This window comes from Leptomonas pyrrhocoris (genome assembly GCF_001293395.1).
Source record: "Leptomonas pyrrhocoris isolate H10 chromosome Unknown, whole genome shotgun sequence".
Taxonomy (NCBI): domain Eukaryota; phylum Euglenozoa; class Kinetoplastea; order Trypanosomatida; family Trypanosomatidae; genus Leptomonas; species Leptomonas pyrrhocoris.
Genome location: NW_015438361.1, coordinates 802,554 through 819,635, shown reverse-complemented (window position 1 = coordinate 819,635; position 17,082 = coordinate 802,554). Strand labels below are relative to the sequence as shown.

General features: G+C 59.2%; 5 protein-coding genes across 5 annotated transcripts; all 5 read left to right on the top strand.

Moving 5' to 3' along the window:
* Positions 1-323: 323 nt before the first annotated feature.
* Positions 324-1,495, top strand: ABB37_03386 (putative G-actin binding protein; the record flags this gene model as incomplete). Its single annotated transcript, XM_015800710.1, has 1 exon — positions 324-1,495. The coding sequence occupies exon 1, from the start codon at positions 500-502 to the stop codon at positions 1,493-1,495; it is 996 nt and encodes a 331-aa protein (XP_015660717.1). The 5' UTR covers positions 324-499.
* A 672-nt stretch (positions 1,496-2,167) lies between these two features.
* ABB37_03385 (hypothetical protein) lies at positions 2,168-4,599 on the top strand (the record flags this gene model as incomplete). Its single annotated transcript, XM_015800709.1, has 1 exon — positions 2,168-4,599. The coding sequence occupies exon 1, from the start codon at positions 2,371-2,373 to the stop codon at positions 4,597-4,599; it is 2,229 nt and encodes a 742-aa protein (XP_015660716.1). The 5' UTR covers positions 2,168-2,370.
* Positions 4,600-5,106: 507 nt separating this feature from the next.
* Positions 5,107-6,964, top strand: ABB37_03384 (hypothetical protein; the record flags this gene model as incomplete). The annotated part of the gene is made up of 1 exon (XM_015800708.1): positions 5,107-6,964. Exon 1 carries the CDS (start codon positions 5,279-5,281, stop codon positions 6,962-6,964), a length of 1,686 nt encoding a protein of 561 aa, XP_015660715.1. The 5' UTR covers positions 5,107-5,278.
* A 649-nt stretch (positions 6,965-7,613) lies between these two features.
* Positions 7,614-9,939, top strand: ABB37_03383 (ATP-dependent RNA helicase-like protein; the record flags this gene model as incomplete). Its single annotated transcript, XM_015800707.1, has 1 exon — positions 7,614-9,939. The coding sequence occupies exon 1, from the start codon at positions 7,621-7,623 to the stop codon at positions 9,937-9,939; it is 2,319 nt and encodes a 772-aa protein (XP_015660714.1). The 5' UTR covers positions 7,614-7,620.
* Positions 9,940-10,868: 929 nt separating this feature from the next.
* Positions 10,869-16,790, top strand: ABB37_03382 (hypothetical protein; the record flags this gene model as incomplete). The annotated part of the gene is made up of 1 exon (XM_015800706.1): positions 10,869-16,790. The coding sequence occupies one exon, from the start codon at positions 10,869-10,871 to the stop codon at positions 16,788-16,790; it is 5,922 nt and encodes a 1,973-aa protein (XP_015660713.1).
* Positions 16,791-17,082: the final 292 nt, after the last annotated feature.

Here is a 17,082-nt window from a genome sequence, read left to right as displayed (position 1 = left end):
GTAACTCGTGCCGCATAAAGACCGAAAGACGTTTCTTCCCAATGAGTGCCTTCCCCTCCCCCTTTTGTTGCGCAGTGATCGTAAGATCAATCCGAGGAATTAAAAAAAAAAAGAAATCACCTCTTGGATTAGCAATGAGCACATATATAGTTGTTCAAGCATCCGATGTTGATCCATGGCGCGTGCAATACTGTTGACGTCACTACACGCAATGATCTGTGTTCTTGCTTTCTTCGATTACTACAAAAAGACAACATTCCTCAACGTACACGATTTATCTTTTCGGAACTTTTCTTAGCCTCCCACTTCTCTCTTTCGAAAAAGCACTCTTTATCTCGCGTACGAGCGGATTTCCTCATGTGTCTTATTCCTTGGCCGTGCGCCTAGATTTCTCTTTCTCTCCCGATCCAGGAAGTCGCGGTCATCAACACTCTTCTTCCTTTTCACCGATTTCTACCTTCAGCATCATCGAACACTTCTGTAGAAGAACCCAGTCACAATGCTGCGCATCGATTTCTCAATTGCCGCCGATGCGCAGTCGGCGCTGGAGGAGTCGGGGAAGCGCAGCTCCACGGCGTTCGCCATTCTCATCGTGATCGAAAAGGAGATGCTGAAGCTGCTCGCTCCTCCCGTGACGTCCAGCGGAGGCGGACTCGAGGACGACCTCAAGGCAACGCGCAAACTGCTTGAGACAAAGAACCCCAGTGGCGCCTACGTGATTGTGCGCACCTCGCCGAGCTCGCAGTACGTTGTCATCTACGTCGACAACGCCGCCAGCGCGAAGGACCGCATGCTGTTCTCCACCGGCACGTCCCGCGTCGTCGGGGCTACGCCACACGCGCAGAAGCGCACGATCCAAATTTCGTCTGTGAGCGAGCTGCTGCCCTCGCTGTTTGAGGCGGAGTCCAAAAAGATCCGCGAGGACTTGATGACGGAGAGTGAGCGTAATCAGGCCGCGATTGCACGGATGGAGGTGGCCCCGCAGCCCGTCGCACTCCCGGGCGTGGCCATCAAAATGACGGCGGAGGCGGACGAGATGTTGTCGCAATTTGCGAAGGGCACGGTGGAGGTTGTGACCTTCAAGATTGTGTCAGAACAACTGCAGCTGGACACGACCGTGAGGAAACTCAACGGAGATTTGGAGAACGTCAAGGACGTGCTGCCGGAGGCGGAGCCGCGCTTTGTGCTCGTCCGTTACCCGTCACCCAAGACGTCGCGGGCGGAGTACGTGATGGTGTACGTATGCCCACCGTCGTGCAGTCCAAAGGTGAAGATCCAGTACGCGTCGTCCGCTGCCGCCTTTCGTGAGCAGGCATCGCGGCACGAGATCAAGTTTGCGCAGAAGGTGGAGACCGACACCCGCGAAACACTCGTGGAGGACGTGAAGAGCGCCTTTGTGCCGTTCAACGCTGGTGGTGCCTCAGCCGCCTCGCAGCATGACCGTCCTCGCCCTCCTGTGGCGGGTGCAGCAAAGGGTCATCGCATGCTGATTTGACAGTCTATCGTTTTCTTTTTCTTCTTCTTCATGTCAGCAGACAACGCAATGGACGCAAGACACCGCAACGGTTGAAATAGCCGGAAGATGCGCACGCGTTGCTGACAAGCTGCGGAGGAAGGGTGAAATAACATCATCTGGACACAGAGACATATTTGTTCTGTTTCTATTCGCATCGCCTTTTCCTTCTCTCCCCTTTTCCTCTTCATCGTTTTTTCTGTCTTTCTTTCAGTCAGTGAGGGAGACGAAATTCTTTCCTTCGTTGTTTTGTTGTTTGGATCAACGTGGCTCATGTGCACAGCCGATTCTGTGAGAGAGCGAGAGGCAAGAGGGTTTAACGCCGAACAATTCGTTGTGATGGATGACACAGCGCTGTTGGCAGAAAAAGAAAAGCATTCGTGTGAAAATAAAAACAGCAGCTTTTAGCGCCGAAACTACATGCACTTGAAGCTGCATGCGTTGCCTGTTTCTTCGACTGCAAAAGGTTGTATTGGCTTGTTATTTCAAAAGTACAAGCTGTTGTTGAGCGTTCGACTTCGTAGCGCCGATAAAACGGAAAGGTAATAGCGCTGTTTCGTCGCGCGCAGCCACTTGATGCGCACAAACCTTTCTGTTTTGCAATGGAAAGTATTTATAACTCTTAACTCGTTTTCTTTCTCTGTCTTCATGACAGTGGCTTCGTGCAAAGCACAACAAACGCGCGCGCACACACACACACACATCATCGTCATCAATACCTTTTTTTTTTCTCTGCGCAGAAACCACCTGAAATTGTTTCTTTCTTTTGGTCAATTACGGCGAGTGGAGCGCACCACTTGTCGAACACATTGTCTTCTCTCACTCGAAACCACGGACGCCCACACGCAACCACGCTGATGTCCGGCGACGAAGATCCCATGGTGGCTCTGGTAGAGTCGTGGGACACCTTTCTTGTCGAACCGAGCGGCGCAAGGAAGCAAGTTAGCTATAGCGGCCCAGCCCAGAACGCCGGCGAGGCCGCCTTCTTCACACCATCTACTTCACTCACCTCACGCACCTTTCTCAGCGATGCACTCTCTCCTCTCTCTCTCCTCGACGAAGGCGAAGGCCAGGCATTGACGTCCCCCTCCGCATCTTCCACTGATGCCGCCCCGTCTCTCCTGTGGCTCTTGACTCTCGTGAGCCGCAACATGGAGCTCCTGCGTGCAGTGGCGCACCTCGTTCTTCAGTTTAACGCGCAATTTGCATCGCTGCTGGAGGTCAACGAAGGGGTGATGAACAACCTTCGCGAGCGGCATCAGCAGCAACTCGCCTCCCTGCTGGAGGTGGCCGACAGCCACACCGCCTCGGACATGATCGTCGACTCCACAGTGACGGAGCGCGTGGTGCACCAGCAGGAGCAAGAGCTGGACCGCCTCGAGCGCCAGTGCGGTGCGGCGGAGCGGCAGCTGGAGGTGCAGCTGCAGCAAACCCTCTTTATCTTTCTCCACACCTCCGCCCCGGATGCGATGGCGGCGGCAAATCGGAGGGTGGACGCGTTGGACTGGATGACAGGTAACCCCAACGGCAGCGGCAACGGCGTCGGCGCCGATGGTCTGTACCGTGCCGAAGTTGACGTCAGTCGTTTCGCTGAAATTCGCAAGGTTGCGCCGCGCCACCAACACCAAAACACCGCTGCTGTGGCTCCGTTTTCCCCGTTGTGCCTCGTGCCCGTGCGCACCATCAAGCTGGACAACGAAGTTGGCAGCGTGTCGGCCAACTTGGCCAGCTCCCCCACCCGCAAACGGGCCAACGACGTCACGTTGCAGCCGATTATTCTCGATGTTTCTCCCCTCTCCGGGTTGACGCGCTGTCTCACGTGTTGCTCCGGCACGCAGCCGGGCGCCGTCTCGTCGTCCGTGTCCAATGCGGCGGAGGAGCACTTGCTACGTCTTGCGCACACTCGTCACTCCGTGCTGTTGCTCATCGGGACAGAGGCCGCCGCCCTTGAGGTAATGGCCACCTGCAAAGCACCAGAGCTGCTGCTCGGTGCCACGCACACCTGCCGTGAGCGCTTTCGACCTCTGCCGCATCATCCGGTGTTGCGCGTGCTCTTCACCACTCGGTTATGGGGTGCCAACGTGGTGCTGTTGTGGAACCCGTCGCAGGAGCCCCGCGCTGGCTGGCCAACCTCGTCGTCGGCAGCTGCGCAGACGGTGGTGGAGGACGCGTTGCAGCTCGCCTACGCGTGGGATGCGGATATGTTCTCCGTCGCCGTGCTAGAGGGCGCACGGCTACCCCAATACCCGTCATCGGACGCCACAAATGCCGGGACGCAAACATCCGCTCCGCCCTCCTCCCCCGCCGCTGCGTTTTTTGCGGGACAAGCGATGTCGATGGAGGTGCTGCGGCAGCTGCGCAACGGAGTCACGCGTGAGCTTCTCGAAACCGCCGGCACCCGCCGCGCCCGCTGCTGGCAGGGATCTTCCGCGTGGCTGCAGCTGGGTGGAGGGTCGGTCGACACCGCCGGCACACACATGTGTCCGCGTGCGGTCGGGGTGTTGTACGTAAGTCAAGCAGCAGCAGCAGCCGCAGGTGGCGGTGGTGCCTCCACCAGCTCAGTGGCTGCAAGCCCAACAGCAGTGACGGCGGCAGCTGCATCGCCATCCCCTGCTTCCGTCTCTGCGGCATCGTCTCCGCTGCAGTCCGCCGCTTCCTCGCCCACGAGTGTGTTTCGTGGCCCACCCGTCACCTTCAACACTCCGTTGGCCATCCGCGCCTTTCTTCCGCTGTCCGAGGAGTACTTTATTAAAGATCAATTGAACCGCCGCGGTGCTGAGCATAACAAGTTGAATAGCAGTAACAGCGGCAGTCGGGATCGGCGTGGTGCCGGCAGCTACGCCGGACGCGGCGCTGGGGCTGCGATGGCGTCCGGGTTGGAGGAGAACCTACAGGAGGAGGTCGAATTCTCGCACGACAGCTTCACGGCGTCGTCGCTACCGAGGGCGTCGCGGAGTGGCTTTGGTGACGGCCCGGAGAATGGCGGCTACGGTGATGCGGCCTTCCAGCGAGAGCGGCAGCGCGAGACGATGGGTTTGGAGGCACTCATACACTACGCTTTTGGTGAATTCGCTGAAGCACTGTAACGGCTTGTAGCAGGAATGAAATCGACTGGAAGTCTTGCTATCGTATTCTGAGAAGTGAGAGGTGCTCGATTTATCTCTGGTGCTGTTGCACACCGAGCCTATTCGTTTGCACAGCGAAGTTGTTTATCGTTGCCGGTGTCGGCGTTTGCGGGATGCTGCTGGCTTTCTTTTCTGTTTGCATTCTCTGACCCAAGCTATTTGATTTCGTTGTGTTGCCACGGAATGAAAGAGGAGCAGGCAGTCGCCTTTCTCTTTTGCAGGGGCGGTGCGTGTTCGACATCGCAAAAGCTGAGCATCTCTATTTACAATTACGCAAATTCAATGTTTGACGGAAGCACCAAAAAAGGGGCGGTGCACCTGCCGCTCCAGGTTTGTGGGGAAAGGCGGGTCTTCTTTCGACTGCTGCTTACCGATCCTGCTTGCGCCTCTTCGTTCTCTTCGTTTTCTTCTCTATCGACGCACAACACGCACACACACAAAATAAAACCGTCAACATCAACAACAAAAGATAGCGCGCACGATCCTGGTGTGTTACTGGTCGTTAGCGCAGTAGATGAAATAATTTCGGCAGTTTTTGTTTTCCTCTCCGCTGTACATCTATACACGCTGATTGCTTGCTACACCACTTGCAGGGCATTAACCTCTGTGAGTGTTAAAAAGGAAAAGAAAAACAAATCTGATGCCTCCCAAAGCCGCAGACGATGCCGTCCCCGAAGCGGTGCAGCGGGAGGACGCGTGGGATCGTCACATCGAGTCTATTTTAGTGCAACTCTCCCAAGCGTACCTCAACCGCATCGAGCCGGTGGAGACGCGGTACCTGTACAACGTCTTCCGCCCCACCTGGTTCTCAGAGTCCATCAAGCAAAAGAAGCCGTTCGTCACCTTCCTCGGCCCCTTCTCGGCGGGCAAGTCCTCCTTCATCAATTACCTCCTCCAGGGCGACTACCTCCTCACCGGTCCGCAGCCCGTGACGGACAAGTTCACGGTGGTTATGTACGGCGAGAAGCCGCAGCAGATTCCGGGTCGAGTGCTCATGGCCGACGCGCGGCAGCCCTTTCGCGGTCTTTCCCAGTTCGGTGACGCCTTTTCCGAGTGTTTCGCCGGAGCCGTGGCGCCGCACCCCATTCTCCGCTCGGTGTCCTTTGTGGACACGCCTGGCATCCTCGAGGCCGCCGGTGACGCCCACGCCCGTCGCTACAACTACGCAGAGGTGTGCCGGTGGTTTGTGGAGAAGAGTGATCTCGTCTTCTTCCTCTTTGACCCGACGAAACTCGACGCCGGGCCGGAGCTGCGGCAGGTCTTTGGCCAGTCGCTGAAGGACCACGAGAGTAAGATTCGGATTGTGATGAACAAGGCAGACTCGGTGCGGCCGCAGGAGCTGATGCGGGTGTACGGGTCGCTCTACTGGAATCTGTCGAATCTACTTCGCAGCACGGAGCCGCCGCGACTCTACGTCTCGAGTTTTTGGGACAAGCCGTATCGCGACGGCACCGATCACGCGTTGTTTGAAAAGGAAAAGGAGGATCTGCTCTACGAGCTCATCGTCACCATTCCGCTGCAGTCCCTTGACCGCCGCGTGACGTCTATGATGCGGCGCGCCAGTGACGTGCTCTTGTTTGCGCTCGTCTGCGCCACCTATCGAACTCGCTTACCGTCTGTCTTCGGCAAATCCAAGGCGAAGGAGCGTTTCTACGAGGAGTACAGCGTCATCTGCAAAGAGCTGGCGAGTCGTTATCACGTGAGCGAGAACAACTTTCCATCGTGCGCGGAAATACGCAACTTTTTGACAAAGGTGGACTCGAAGGACTTCCCGGACATGGAGAAGCTGGAAAAGCGAGGTTGGATTCGACTCTTGAAGAGCAGCATCGATCTGGAGCTTCCACGGCTTCTGCAGCCCATCAAAGATCACGTGATGGGCGATCCAAAGGAGCGACGTGGTGCGATATTGTTGCAGCGCAAGTACATTCAACGTCGTGTTAGCTTCCCGCCTGTCGTGGAGACGAGCCTAGGCGGGAACAACGACGAACCCGCTGCGCCTTCGATAAACACCGGCAGCGCTTCCCCTGCACCGGTAGCAGCAGCAGCAGCATCACCCGACCCCCAGGCTCAGATGATGTCGATGATGCAGCAGATGATGATGAACATGCAGCAGCAGCCGCAGCAGCAAGCACACAACAACGCTGGCTCTGCGAGTGCCAGCGCTTCACCGAATCAGAGCTCGAATTCCAATAACGCTCGCTCGTCTCCTGTCCCTGCTGCGGCTTCGGCTGCGGCGCCATCCGACAATATGCAAGCTATGATGCAGCAGATGCTGGCTATGATGCAGCAGCAACAACAACAGTTGCAGCAACAATCCCAGGAATAACACGCACAAGGCCAATGAGAAAGAATTGAAGGCAGGTAGGCAATGTGGTCTGCTCCTACCGCCGTCTCCTCGATTTCCTGAGCAGCGCTGCGGATCCGCAGAAGGTCTCCATTGCTGTGCTCCTCTTCACGGCGTTGCGGTGTGCAAAAGGACGTCCACTGCCGTGTTTGTGAGGGCGACTGTGTGTGTGTGTGTGTGGAAGTGATTTGACCGACTTTTTTTTCGCTGTTTTAGTTCTTCTGTAGGTTTCTTGCGCTATACGGATTTGGCACAATCACTCCAAGATGAAAGAAGAAGAAGAAAAAGACATCCAAGCAGTTCCCTAGCTCCTGCACATTTGTTTCGATTGGGCTGTCTTTCGCCGCTACGAACAATGGAGACCGGGCATATGCGTCTTTCTCTAGTTTTAAGCAGCTTCTGTAATCTCATTGCTGGTGGAAGAATGTCATGGTACGTACGTGGGGGTAAGTAGCTCAAGCGGTGGGCAACCACTCGTCGTGCTGATCCATTGAAGACGAACAAATGTAGCTCCCCCTTCCTTGAAAAAGACACCAAAAGTCGCCATCACGTCTGTCTTCATCCAATTCCCTCTCTCTCCCTGTCTCATGTGTTTCAATCTCTTTTTGCCTCGCCACCTCCTTAACTCGAAGAACTGCATGGCGCACAAGAGACCCCGTGAGGACTTACCTGCGGGGGAGGGTATGTGTGACACTTCTCCGGCCGTTGTGGCGCGTGACGGTTGCTCTGTGTCCTCTTCCCTCCCGGCCTCCAAAGCCGTGGACTCATCCGAGTCGAAACAGGAAGTAAACCCTTTCACAAAACAACCGTTTTCCTCACGCTACTACCGCCTGCTCTCCACCCGACAAAAACTGCCCGTCTACGGCAAGCGCACGGCCATCCAGGAGACGGTGCGCGATCACCCCGTGACACTTCTCGTCGGTGAGACCGGCAGCGGCAAAACAACGCAGGTACCGCACTTCATCGCTGAGCTGCAAGACGAGTTCACCGGGCTCGTCGCGTGTACGCAGCCGCGCCGAGTCGCCGCCGTCTCCGTCGCCACCCGCGTCGCAGACGAGATGGATGTGCTGCTCGGTGCGCAGGTGGGCTACCACGTCCGCTTCGACTCACGCCAGTCTGACGCAACGCGGGTGCTCTACATGACGGACGGTATGCTGCTGCGGGAGGCGTTCTCCGATCCCGATCTGCATAAGTTCAGCGTAGTCGTCGTGGACGAAGCGCACGAGCGCACGATAGACACGGATGTGGTGCTGGGCTTGCTGAAGCGACTTCTCCTGCGACGTCCGTCGTTTCGTCTGGTTGTGATGTCGGCGACGCTGGATGTGGAGAAGATCCGCTCCTACTTCCCCACTGCGCCGCTGCTGCACGTGTCGGGCCGCATGTACAACGTGGAGCTCTTCTACACGCCGCAGTCGGTGAAGGACTACGTGGAGGCGACGGTGGCGTGTGCGCGGCAGCTGCACGAGCGCGAGCCGGCCGGTGATATTCTGTGTTTTCTCACAGGTGAAGCAGAGATTGAAAAGGCTGCCAGTCAACTTGGGAACGCGCTCCAGGTCCGTAGCGACTCGTTGAACGAAAAGAAGAACGATCTCTCCGGCCGGTCGCCCGGCTCTAGTGCAAGCGAAGATGCCGCTACGACAAGCATGTGCGCTTGTTCGACGTCTCGTGCCCGACCCACACGTGCCGTCGTGCTACCTCTCTACGGTTCTCTCAGCCTCAAAGATCAGCAAAAAGTGTTCGAAACCTATCCGCCTGACACACGCAAGATTGTGCTGGCCACCAACATCGCCGAGACCTCGGTCACCATTGACGGCGTCGTGTACGTGGTAGACTGCGGCTATCAAAAGCAGAGCCTCTACAACGCCGAGGCACGTGTGGATTTTCTCCTCCCTGCTGTGATCAGCAAAGCGTCCGCCGAGCAGCGCAAGGGCCGTGCGGGTCGTACGTGCCCCGGCAAGTGTTTTCGCCTCTTCACGGAGGCCGACTTCGCCAGCTTTCCCGCGCAGACGCACCCGGAGATCTTACGCACCAATATTGTGAATACCGTGCTGCTCTTGCTCAAGCTGGGTGTCGCAAACCCGTGTGACTTCCCCTTCATCGACCCACCGTCGGATCAAGGACTCAGCGACGCCTTCTACCAGCTCCTCTACTTCGGTGCGGTGGACGATGGACTGGAGCTGACCGACTTTGGCCGACGCATGGCGGAGCTGCCGGTCGACGCCTGTCTGGCGCGGATGCTGCTCATGGCGCCAAAGCACGGCTGTGCGGCGGACGCGGCGGTGGTGGCGGCGATGTTGGAGGTGGGCAACGTCTTCAGCCGGCCGCCCTCTCGCGCGGCGGAGGCGTCGACGGCGCACGCGCGTTTCGACTGTCCCGACAGCGACCACGTCACCCTCTTTCACATCTTTCACGGTTTCTTCAAGAACCAGGCAAACGGTGCGCGGTACTGCTACGAGCACTATCTGCGCCATCAAGCGCTGCAGCAAGCGGTGCAGGTGTACAACCAACTACGCCGTCTCATGACGCAGCTGGACGTGCCGGTGCAGTCTACCTACCGCGCCGAGAGCAATGTTGTAGACACGGTGGCTCTTCGCAAAGCGGTGCTGGAGGGATTCTTTACGCAGGTGGCGTACCTGGTCCCACTAGCGGCATCGAAGGTGACAGGGCGTGACCCGACCACCCGCCTCTTTCGCACCGTGCGGGACGCGCTCCACGTGTGTCTACACCGGCAATCTGCCCTGACGCACGGCACCCGTGCCCTTCCGACTTGGATGGTGTTTGACCGTCTCGAGGTGCAGGGCGATGCAGGCACGCTTGTGCGCACGGCATCGGCCGTGGAGGTGGATTGGCTGCTCGAGGTGAGCGACTTCTTTACCGATGTGGCGGAGATCCCCGATGGCGAGGTGGCGCAGGCGCTGCGGCGTGCGCAGGAGAGAAGGGAGCGTGGCGCCGCGTAAGGCAGCCGGGTGCCTTCGAGGCCCTAGACGAGTGTTTTGTGTGGTATGGTTGCCGATGTATGACGTTGCCCGGTGCATCACACGTGCTTCTCTCTTCTTGCTATGCGCAGCGAGTCACGTAGAGCTTCCAATGTCTTATCTTCACCTAAGCGTGCCGATGACGTGCGCCATCCTTAACCCTTTTTGCGTATTCGAGTAACTGAACCTAAACATACCAGCGTACATTAGCAAGTAATGCAAAGCTACCTTAGATACTTTGGTACTTCCTGTGGCACCTGTCCATGGTACCGCATTTGTGCCACAAGGAACCAAAATTCTGAGTGCCTCTTTTCTCCCTTCTTCTTCAGTGTCTTCGATGCACTGGATGCATCACGTCCATCGCTCCTTTGATGACCTATGCACTTTTTTGTTGTGTCTGGACTCCTTTCTTTTCGTTTCCTCTGCACAACTCTTGTTTCTAATAATTTCCCCACTCGACGGCGTAGCCCTTCGAAGAGAGTTGCCGTCGTCTCTGCGTCATAGAAACACCCCAATACACCCGGTTCCCTGCGCTCGCTAATTAAGGGATTCTGCGGTGTCCGAGAACAGCTTGGACAGCGGTGTTTTTCCTACACCGCTGCATGATACAGATACAACACAAACATCATAAACGCACGCTTTTTCTTTCTCTGTGTTCGAAGGCCGGCTGGCCATCGAATTCACGGATATTTGCTTTTCCAGTTTACCCACGAACGAATACTCATACAAGAATACCTACCAGAATAGACCAATAAATAGAGGGGGAGCAAGGGACAACGATAGTGCCCTCCTCCCCTCCCTCCTTGTTCTCTCGAAGAAGCGTTGAACACCCAATCTCCTCGTCAACGTTGCAGCTGTTTGTAGATCCCTTTTTTTTTTTGGCTTCCGGGTTGCTTCGCAGCCGTTGCGTAATGGACCCCGCGCCTCAGGTGCCTCCAGTGGGCAGTAGCGACGTGCAGGTGGAGGTGGTGACGTCGGAGGGTCATCCCGTCGCCACCCGCACTGTCCGCGTGGAGGACCTTCTACAGCAGCACGATCACACCCTCGACGTGGGCGACGGCATCGCACTTCGTCTAGAGGAGCTGAACGCACAGCAGGACTACAGCGACGACGAGGACAACGAGGATGCTGACACGTCGTTGTCGTCGTCCCGAAGCAGCAACAATGGTGATGGTAGCGATGCGGAGGAGCTGGGCGAAGGCAAACCGGAGAAGAGACGGACCGCGAGCAGCGGCGGACGCATCGGAGCCCCGCCGGGCACACGTGCGACAAATGACTGGTACGACGTGCTGGACGCGCTACGGAGGGAGCAGCAGGACGTGGAGCGCACGGCGGCGGAGGTGGAGGCGAGTCGTCGCACCCCGCAGGAAGGAGAGGGCCGGCTCGTGAAGCGCCATCCAAACAGCCTGCAAAGCACCTCGACACCGCTGAAGCGCTTTGCGAGTGCGACCAGCATGGAGACAAAGTCGATTGCCGGGGACCGCGCTTCCTCTGCCGCGCTCCCGCCGGGTGCGTCCCGGCATGATGTTTGGGCTTCCCTCGCCCCGCCGAAGGACACGGTGTCGCACAACTATAACGTGCTGCGGTACGTCTCCTACATGAGCGCGTTGGACTATCGCCGCTTCCGCCCCACCGCCCTGGCCTTCCACGCCGCCGCCTCGTACCTCAGTCGCAAGGATCGCGGGCAGCGCCTTCTCGTGTACGGCGGCCTCTCCTTTGGGGCACGCAAGGTAGAGCACGAGCTCTACGAGTTCTCCGTCCTCACCGGGAACTGGCGCCGCATAGAGGGCCGGCAGCTCGTCCCAGCGGGTCACTACGGCCACACCTTGACTGTCGTGGAGCCGCTGGATCGCGTTGTCGTCGTGGGTGGCATCGGCCCGGGTGGGGTGGCGGCGTCAAAGGAGGTGACGAAGGCGTGGACGGGAGATCCGATGCGGGCACCGCGCTACAACTTTCTTTGCCCCTTGCTTCGGCGTGGCAGTGGGCTTGTCGGCGGGGTGGCCGCTGCGACTCGTGGACCGGCGGCCCACCCCGCCTCGACGCACGGTGCCGTCACACCCACCGTCGGCTTCGTCTCGCTATTGTTCGACATGAACCTGAGCGACCTTGCATGGCGTGCCATTCAGCCCGCGCAGCCCTTCCCCCTCGCCTACCACACGGCGGTGCACTTTGAAAAGGAGATTTTCGTCTTCGGTGGGTTGACGGAGGAGCTGCGCGTGTCGGGGCAACTGCTCGCCATCAACCCCGACACCTACGCGGTGCGGCTCATCACGACGGCGAGTGCGGCAGGGCTCGCCCGATCACGACGCGACCGCAGCGGATCAACAAGGAGCAGGACAGAAGGCAGCGAGACGGCCGCCACCACCGCCACTACCACCACCGCGGAGGAGGAGCTGGCAGGACCCGGCCCGCGCTTCTTGCACACCGCCGTCCGTTACGGCCCGTACATGATCGTCTATGGCGGTTACAACGCGCACAACGAGGCACAGGGCGATTGCTGGGCCTTCGATATGGTGAATGAGCGGTGGGAGCGACTGCGGTGCCGTGGTGAGGCCGCCGCGCGGGCCGGACATGAGTGCTGTGTGGTGGGCTGCCGAATGATGGTGGTGGGCGGCTTTGAGTGCTCGCTGGAGGAGGCAGGCACCAATGCCGCGGCGCCGGCGACGACGGTGATGCAGTTAAACCTCGTGCCGACGTCGCAGGGCGAACACCTGTGGCGGAGTGCGGTGAAGCTGCGTCCTGCGCTGCCGCCGCTCGCGTTTACCCGCTGCGCCCCGTGCGGTGAAGATCACTCGCTGATCTTGTTTGGTGGTGCGACACAGCTGCCCCGACGTGGCCGCTCAAAGTCCGGCGGGAGGCGTACTGAGTCAGCGAAGCGGCGTGCGCGAGAGGGGCATAGCGCCGACGATAGCGCAGAGGAGGAAGACGATGCACCGCAGGAGGATGGGCTTGACGGCACGCAGGCAAAGCACACCGCTGCCGGCACCGATAGAGATGCAAGGCACAAAGGGCTGCTGGGCCGACTTGTCCCCTTCGATGACGGGTTGGTCTTCACCTTTCCTATCCGACAGCAGCGCAAGAAACACACGGAGGACGAGCCGGTGGTGAACGCCTTGGGTGTGGCGGTGGACCCGAATGAGCTGCCGGAGCACTTCAAAACGTTTGTGCGACGGCAAGAGGACTTTGTCAAGAAGAAGGACGCGGCCGCTGCGGACACGATGCGTAAAGTCACAGTGGAGGAACAGGAGAGCATGGAGCCGACGCTGTATTTGACCGCCGATGAAATCGAACTCCTTCTACAGAAGAGCGAGGACTGCTGCGTCGCGTTCGCACAGCGCTACCCGATGGAATCGCTGCCCAGCAACGTGCCGGACCGTGAGGAGCGATTGCACTTGATGGAGGAGTGCATCTCGGAGAGTCGGCAGGTGCGGGATGTGCTGAAGTCCATGAAGGGCTCCGCACCGGGCGTCACCGCTGTCAAGTCCAAGACCCATCGCAAACGGACAGGACGAAAATTCGAGGACTACTCCGCCGCTAAGCCCTTCAGACGTGTCGTGGTGATGCACCTGATTGAAAGCATCAACACGCACCTGGCACGGATGCATCGCCTGAACAAGGCACTGCGCACGGTGGATTGGGAAGAGAAGGCGGGCTTTCTTGAAGCCGTGGATGACATGCAGAACACCGTGCACGCCGTCTCGCGCGCCATCAACGGTGTCATGCGCAAGTACATTCAGCACCGCGTGGACTCGCTCGTGAAGGGCGTTGATAAGCACAAGGAGGTCATGCGGCTGCTGACGCAAGTGGTGGAAAAAAACCGACACGACAAGATCTGGGGTGTGGAGGAGTCGCGCGACGAGCAGCGGCACGAGACCCACCGTGCACAGGCGGCGAACACACGAACGGCGTCGTCGGCCGTGCCGGCAGCGTCGAAGGGGCGTCCGAAGAGTCAAAAACGGAGCGCCTCAAGCACAGCGGCCACACGCCCACGCGGCTCTCGCAGTCGTTCGCTAGGTGGCGGCTACCACGCAGATGAATCAAAAGCCGTTGTGTACCTCATGGACAAGGAGTGGTCGAAGTTGCTGGCCCGCACGCAGGCTGTGGAGAAGTGTGCCACCCGACTGCAGCGGTACTGCCGAGACGGCATATCTACCACAGCAACTGCAGGCACGATAACAGCAATGACTACAACAACGGCCGGTGTCCCATTGATGATGCCGAGCAATGGCACTCTTTCCCTCCAACCACCACAAACCGGAGCAGCTCCTCCCGCAGCGTCGCCCCAGCCGCTCCTCCCGCCACCGCAGTTGACCGTGCCGCAGGTACATCCTGCACAAACCGGTCTGCCAGTCCCTACGCCTCTTGCGCCGTATGGGGCACCCGCCCTCGCCGTCCTGCCGCCCACAGCGGCCATCGTACCAACAGCGGCAGCGGCAGAAGTGGGCACGGCGCGACCGCGGGATATTATGATTCAGCACTCGAACGAGCTGCGCGCCAAGATCGCCACAGCGGCAGAGGAGGTTGGTAGTGCAGCCGCCATCTTCTACACCACGCTCATGCAGCAGGATGCGGACAAAGAGAGAGCAGCAGAGCCGCGCTCCGGCTCTTCCTCGACTTCCGTCTCGCAACATGCCGGCCAGCCGACGAGCGAACACGCACTGCAGTCTCTCCAGGTCATCTCCAGTGGAAAGCTTCCTCCGCCGCAGCTGCCGCCACCACCCCCAGCGACGGCGGCGGCGACACTACGGCGGAGCAACGCAGCGAGGGCCTCCCCCGGCAGCTCACGCAGCTCCTCTTCCTCCACAGCCACCTCGCGATCGTCAGCTTCGTCGTCGTCACCTCTCGCTGCAGCAGCAGCGGCACCGACGCAGAATGCCGTAGAGCCACAGATGCCCGCTCCCCCTGATTTGGGGCTTCCGCTGCTGCCACCGCCTCCTGCCACCGCTGGCATCAGCTTGCCCGATCAAACAGGTGTTCCTCAACCAAGTGGGAGGGCTTTTTCGTCTCATGAAATCGAGAAGGAAGTGCCACACTCGGAGAAGAAACCGAAGGCTGAAGCAGCTGCCACCGCCGCTGCCTCTGTTCCTGCAGCTCCTGCGGGGCACGCGCTGCGCCTCAGCTCGCTGCGACCGCTGTTGGCGGCCAAGGACGCGCTCCTGGCCTGTAAAGATAAAGTCTCGCGTATCCGCAAGAATGAGTGGGACGGCAACGACCTCGCCGGGGCACCGCAGGACGTGGAGATGGAGGAGCTGTACCGCCGCCTCGAAAAGTGCCTCACGGCGGTGGCGCAGAGTGTGACGGCGAGCTTCTTGTCCAAGGCCGGCGCGCGTCCGCCGCGGTCGCATCCAGCCTCCACATCCGTCGTGGCTCCGCCCCCGCGTGCTAAATCGCAGGGTGCAAAGAGGTCGTCGCGGAGCGCGTCTGCTCCCCCTGCCAAACCGGGTCTTCGAGGCTCCCCTGCCCCTCCTCCGCAGCTGGCGCAGTCTCTCGCCTCGTCCACCAAGAAAGACGCACAGCGCGGTGGTGGTGGGGATTTTGGATTTTCGACATCCGCAAGAAGCACCATGCGTGGGTCACAGCTTCGTGCGGAGAGTAGCGGTGTGCCTGACGCGGGCGAGCCGCTGCGGTTGAAGCCGCTTCCTCAAAAAGCGGATGATGGTGATTGGTGGGCGACTGTCCCTCTGGGGGAGAGCGGCAGTGGCGCGACGAAAGGTGCGGCAGCCGCCGTGCCTCTTGTGCCCGCCGACGCGTTGGTGCGCGACGTGCGTCTTGACGGCGCCTCTTCGCCTAACGTAGCAGCGGAAGAACGATTTAGTATTCAGACTGTCTTCCAAAACGTACGTACTGTGCCGAATACCGACGCGGCGTTCGCGCCCGCAACACGCGCCGTGCATCTTGACGGATTTAGCGAGGACCCATGGAGTCTGGCACCCGCCGGACGTCCGCCGCACTCCGCCGCCAGTGGCCCGTTTGCCGCTACCGTCTCGCCGAAACAACAACCTGCGGCGGTGTCGTTGAGTGTGGTGCCAAAAGTGGTCATGCCGTCGCTGTCAACGGACGCGAATAGGAACGACCAAAACAGTGGTGGAGGCAACCGGTTGTATGAGCGAAACGGTGGCATAGTTGTCTCGCCTAAACAGAAACAGCAGCAGCGCCGCCGCTCCACCATAGAAGAACTGACCCAGCTGCCTCACTCGGCTTTTCCTGTTGGTGCCGGTGGCAGTGATGGGGTCGGCAACGGTCTGGATTCAGGCATGGGCGTTGTCGCGCGTGAGCCGATGACGAGCATCTCCGGTGGCAACTTTGCGGTCAACACGGAATACCTCCATCGCGTTGCTCCGCAGACCATTCCTGCTGCCCTCTTAAATAGCGACGCATCCGACGCACGTGTCAACGCCTTAGACCCCTACAACAGCGGTGTGAGTGTGGGAGCGCGGCATGACTGGGCAGATGTGGATGACGACTACTTCTACTTTGGCCGGCCGGCGGAAAATCGGGTTGCCCCAGGCGACGCCGTCGTCAGTGGACCGCCGTACATCACCGTTGCACCGGCGTTGGGCAGCGGGCGCGTGGGAGTGTCGCCGCCGGTGGGGAGTGTGCTGGGTTCGCAGCGGGTGAACGCGGAGCTCGCCACGGCGCCGCAGCCCTCAGCATCGCGTCGCGGTGGGGAGAGCTACCGCTCTACCACGGCGTCGCAGGCACGGAAAGCGCAGACGGCGCGGCCGGTGCGGAAGGACGGGCCAAACTCGAAGCGCTTCTACACGCCCGGGGAGCTGCAGCTCATGCAAGCGCGAGAGCGGCTGCGCTCGAAGCCGCAGCAACGCGAGCGGTGAGCCAATGCTGTGCGACGTGATGATGTATTTGTTCTCCTTTTTTTTCTGATTTCTCGAGATTTTTTTGTTCACTGCCATGGGGCCGATGCATTAAGAATCAAACGAAGCAGCAACAGTTATTTCCTTCTTGGTTTGGTTCTCTTCCAAAACTATATTTTTACGGCGGTGGGACTCCGTTGCGTTCGTAGATTGTTGTTCGCTTCGTGGCACTGGTATAGATGATCCTTTTTGTGTGTGTGTGTGTGTGTGTATGTGGAGCTCTGTGCTTCAAGGTTGCTCCCTAACGGTTCAA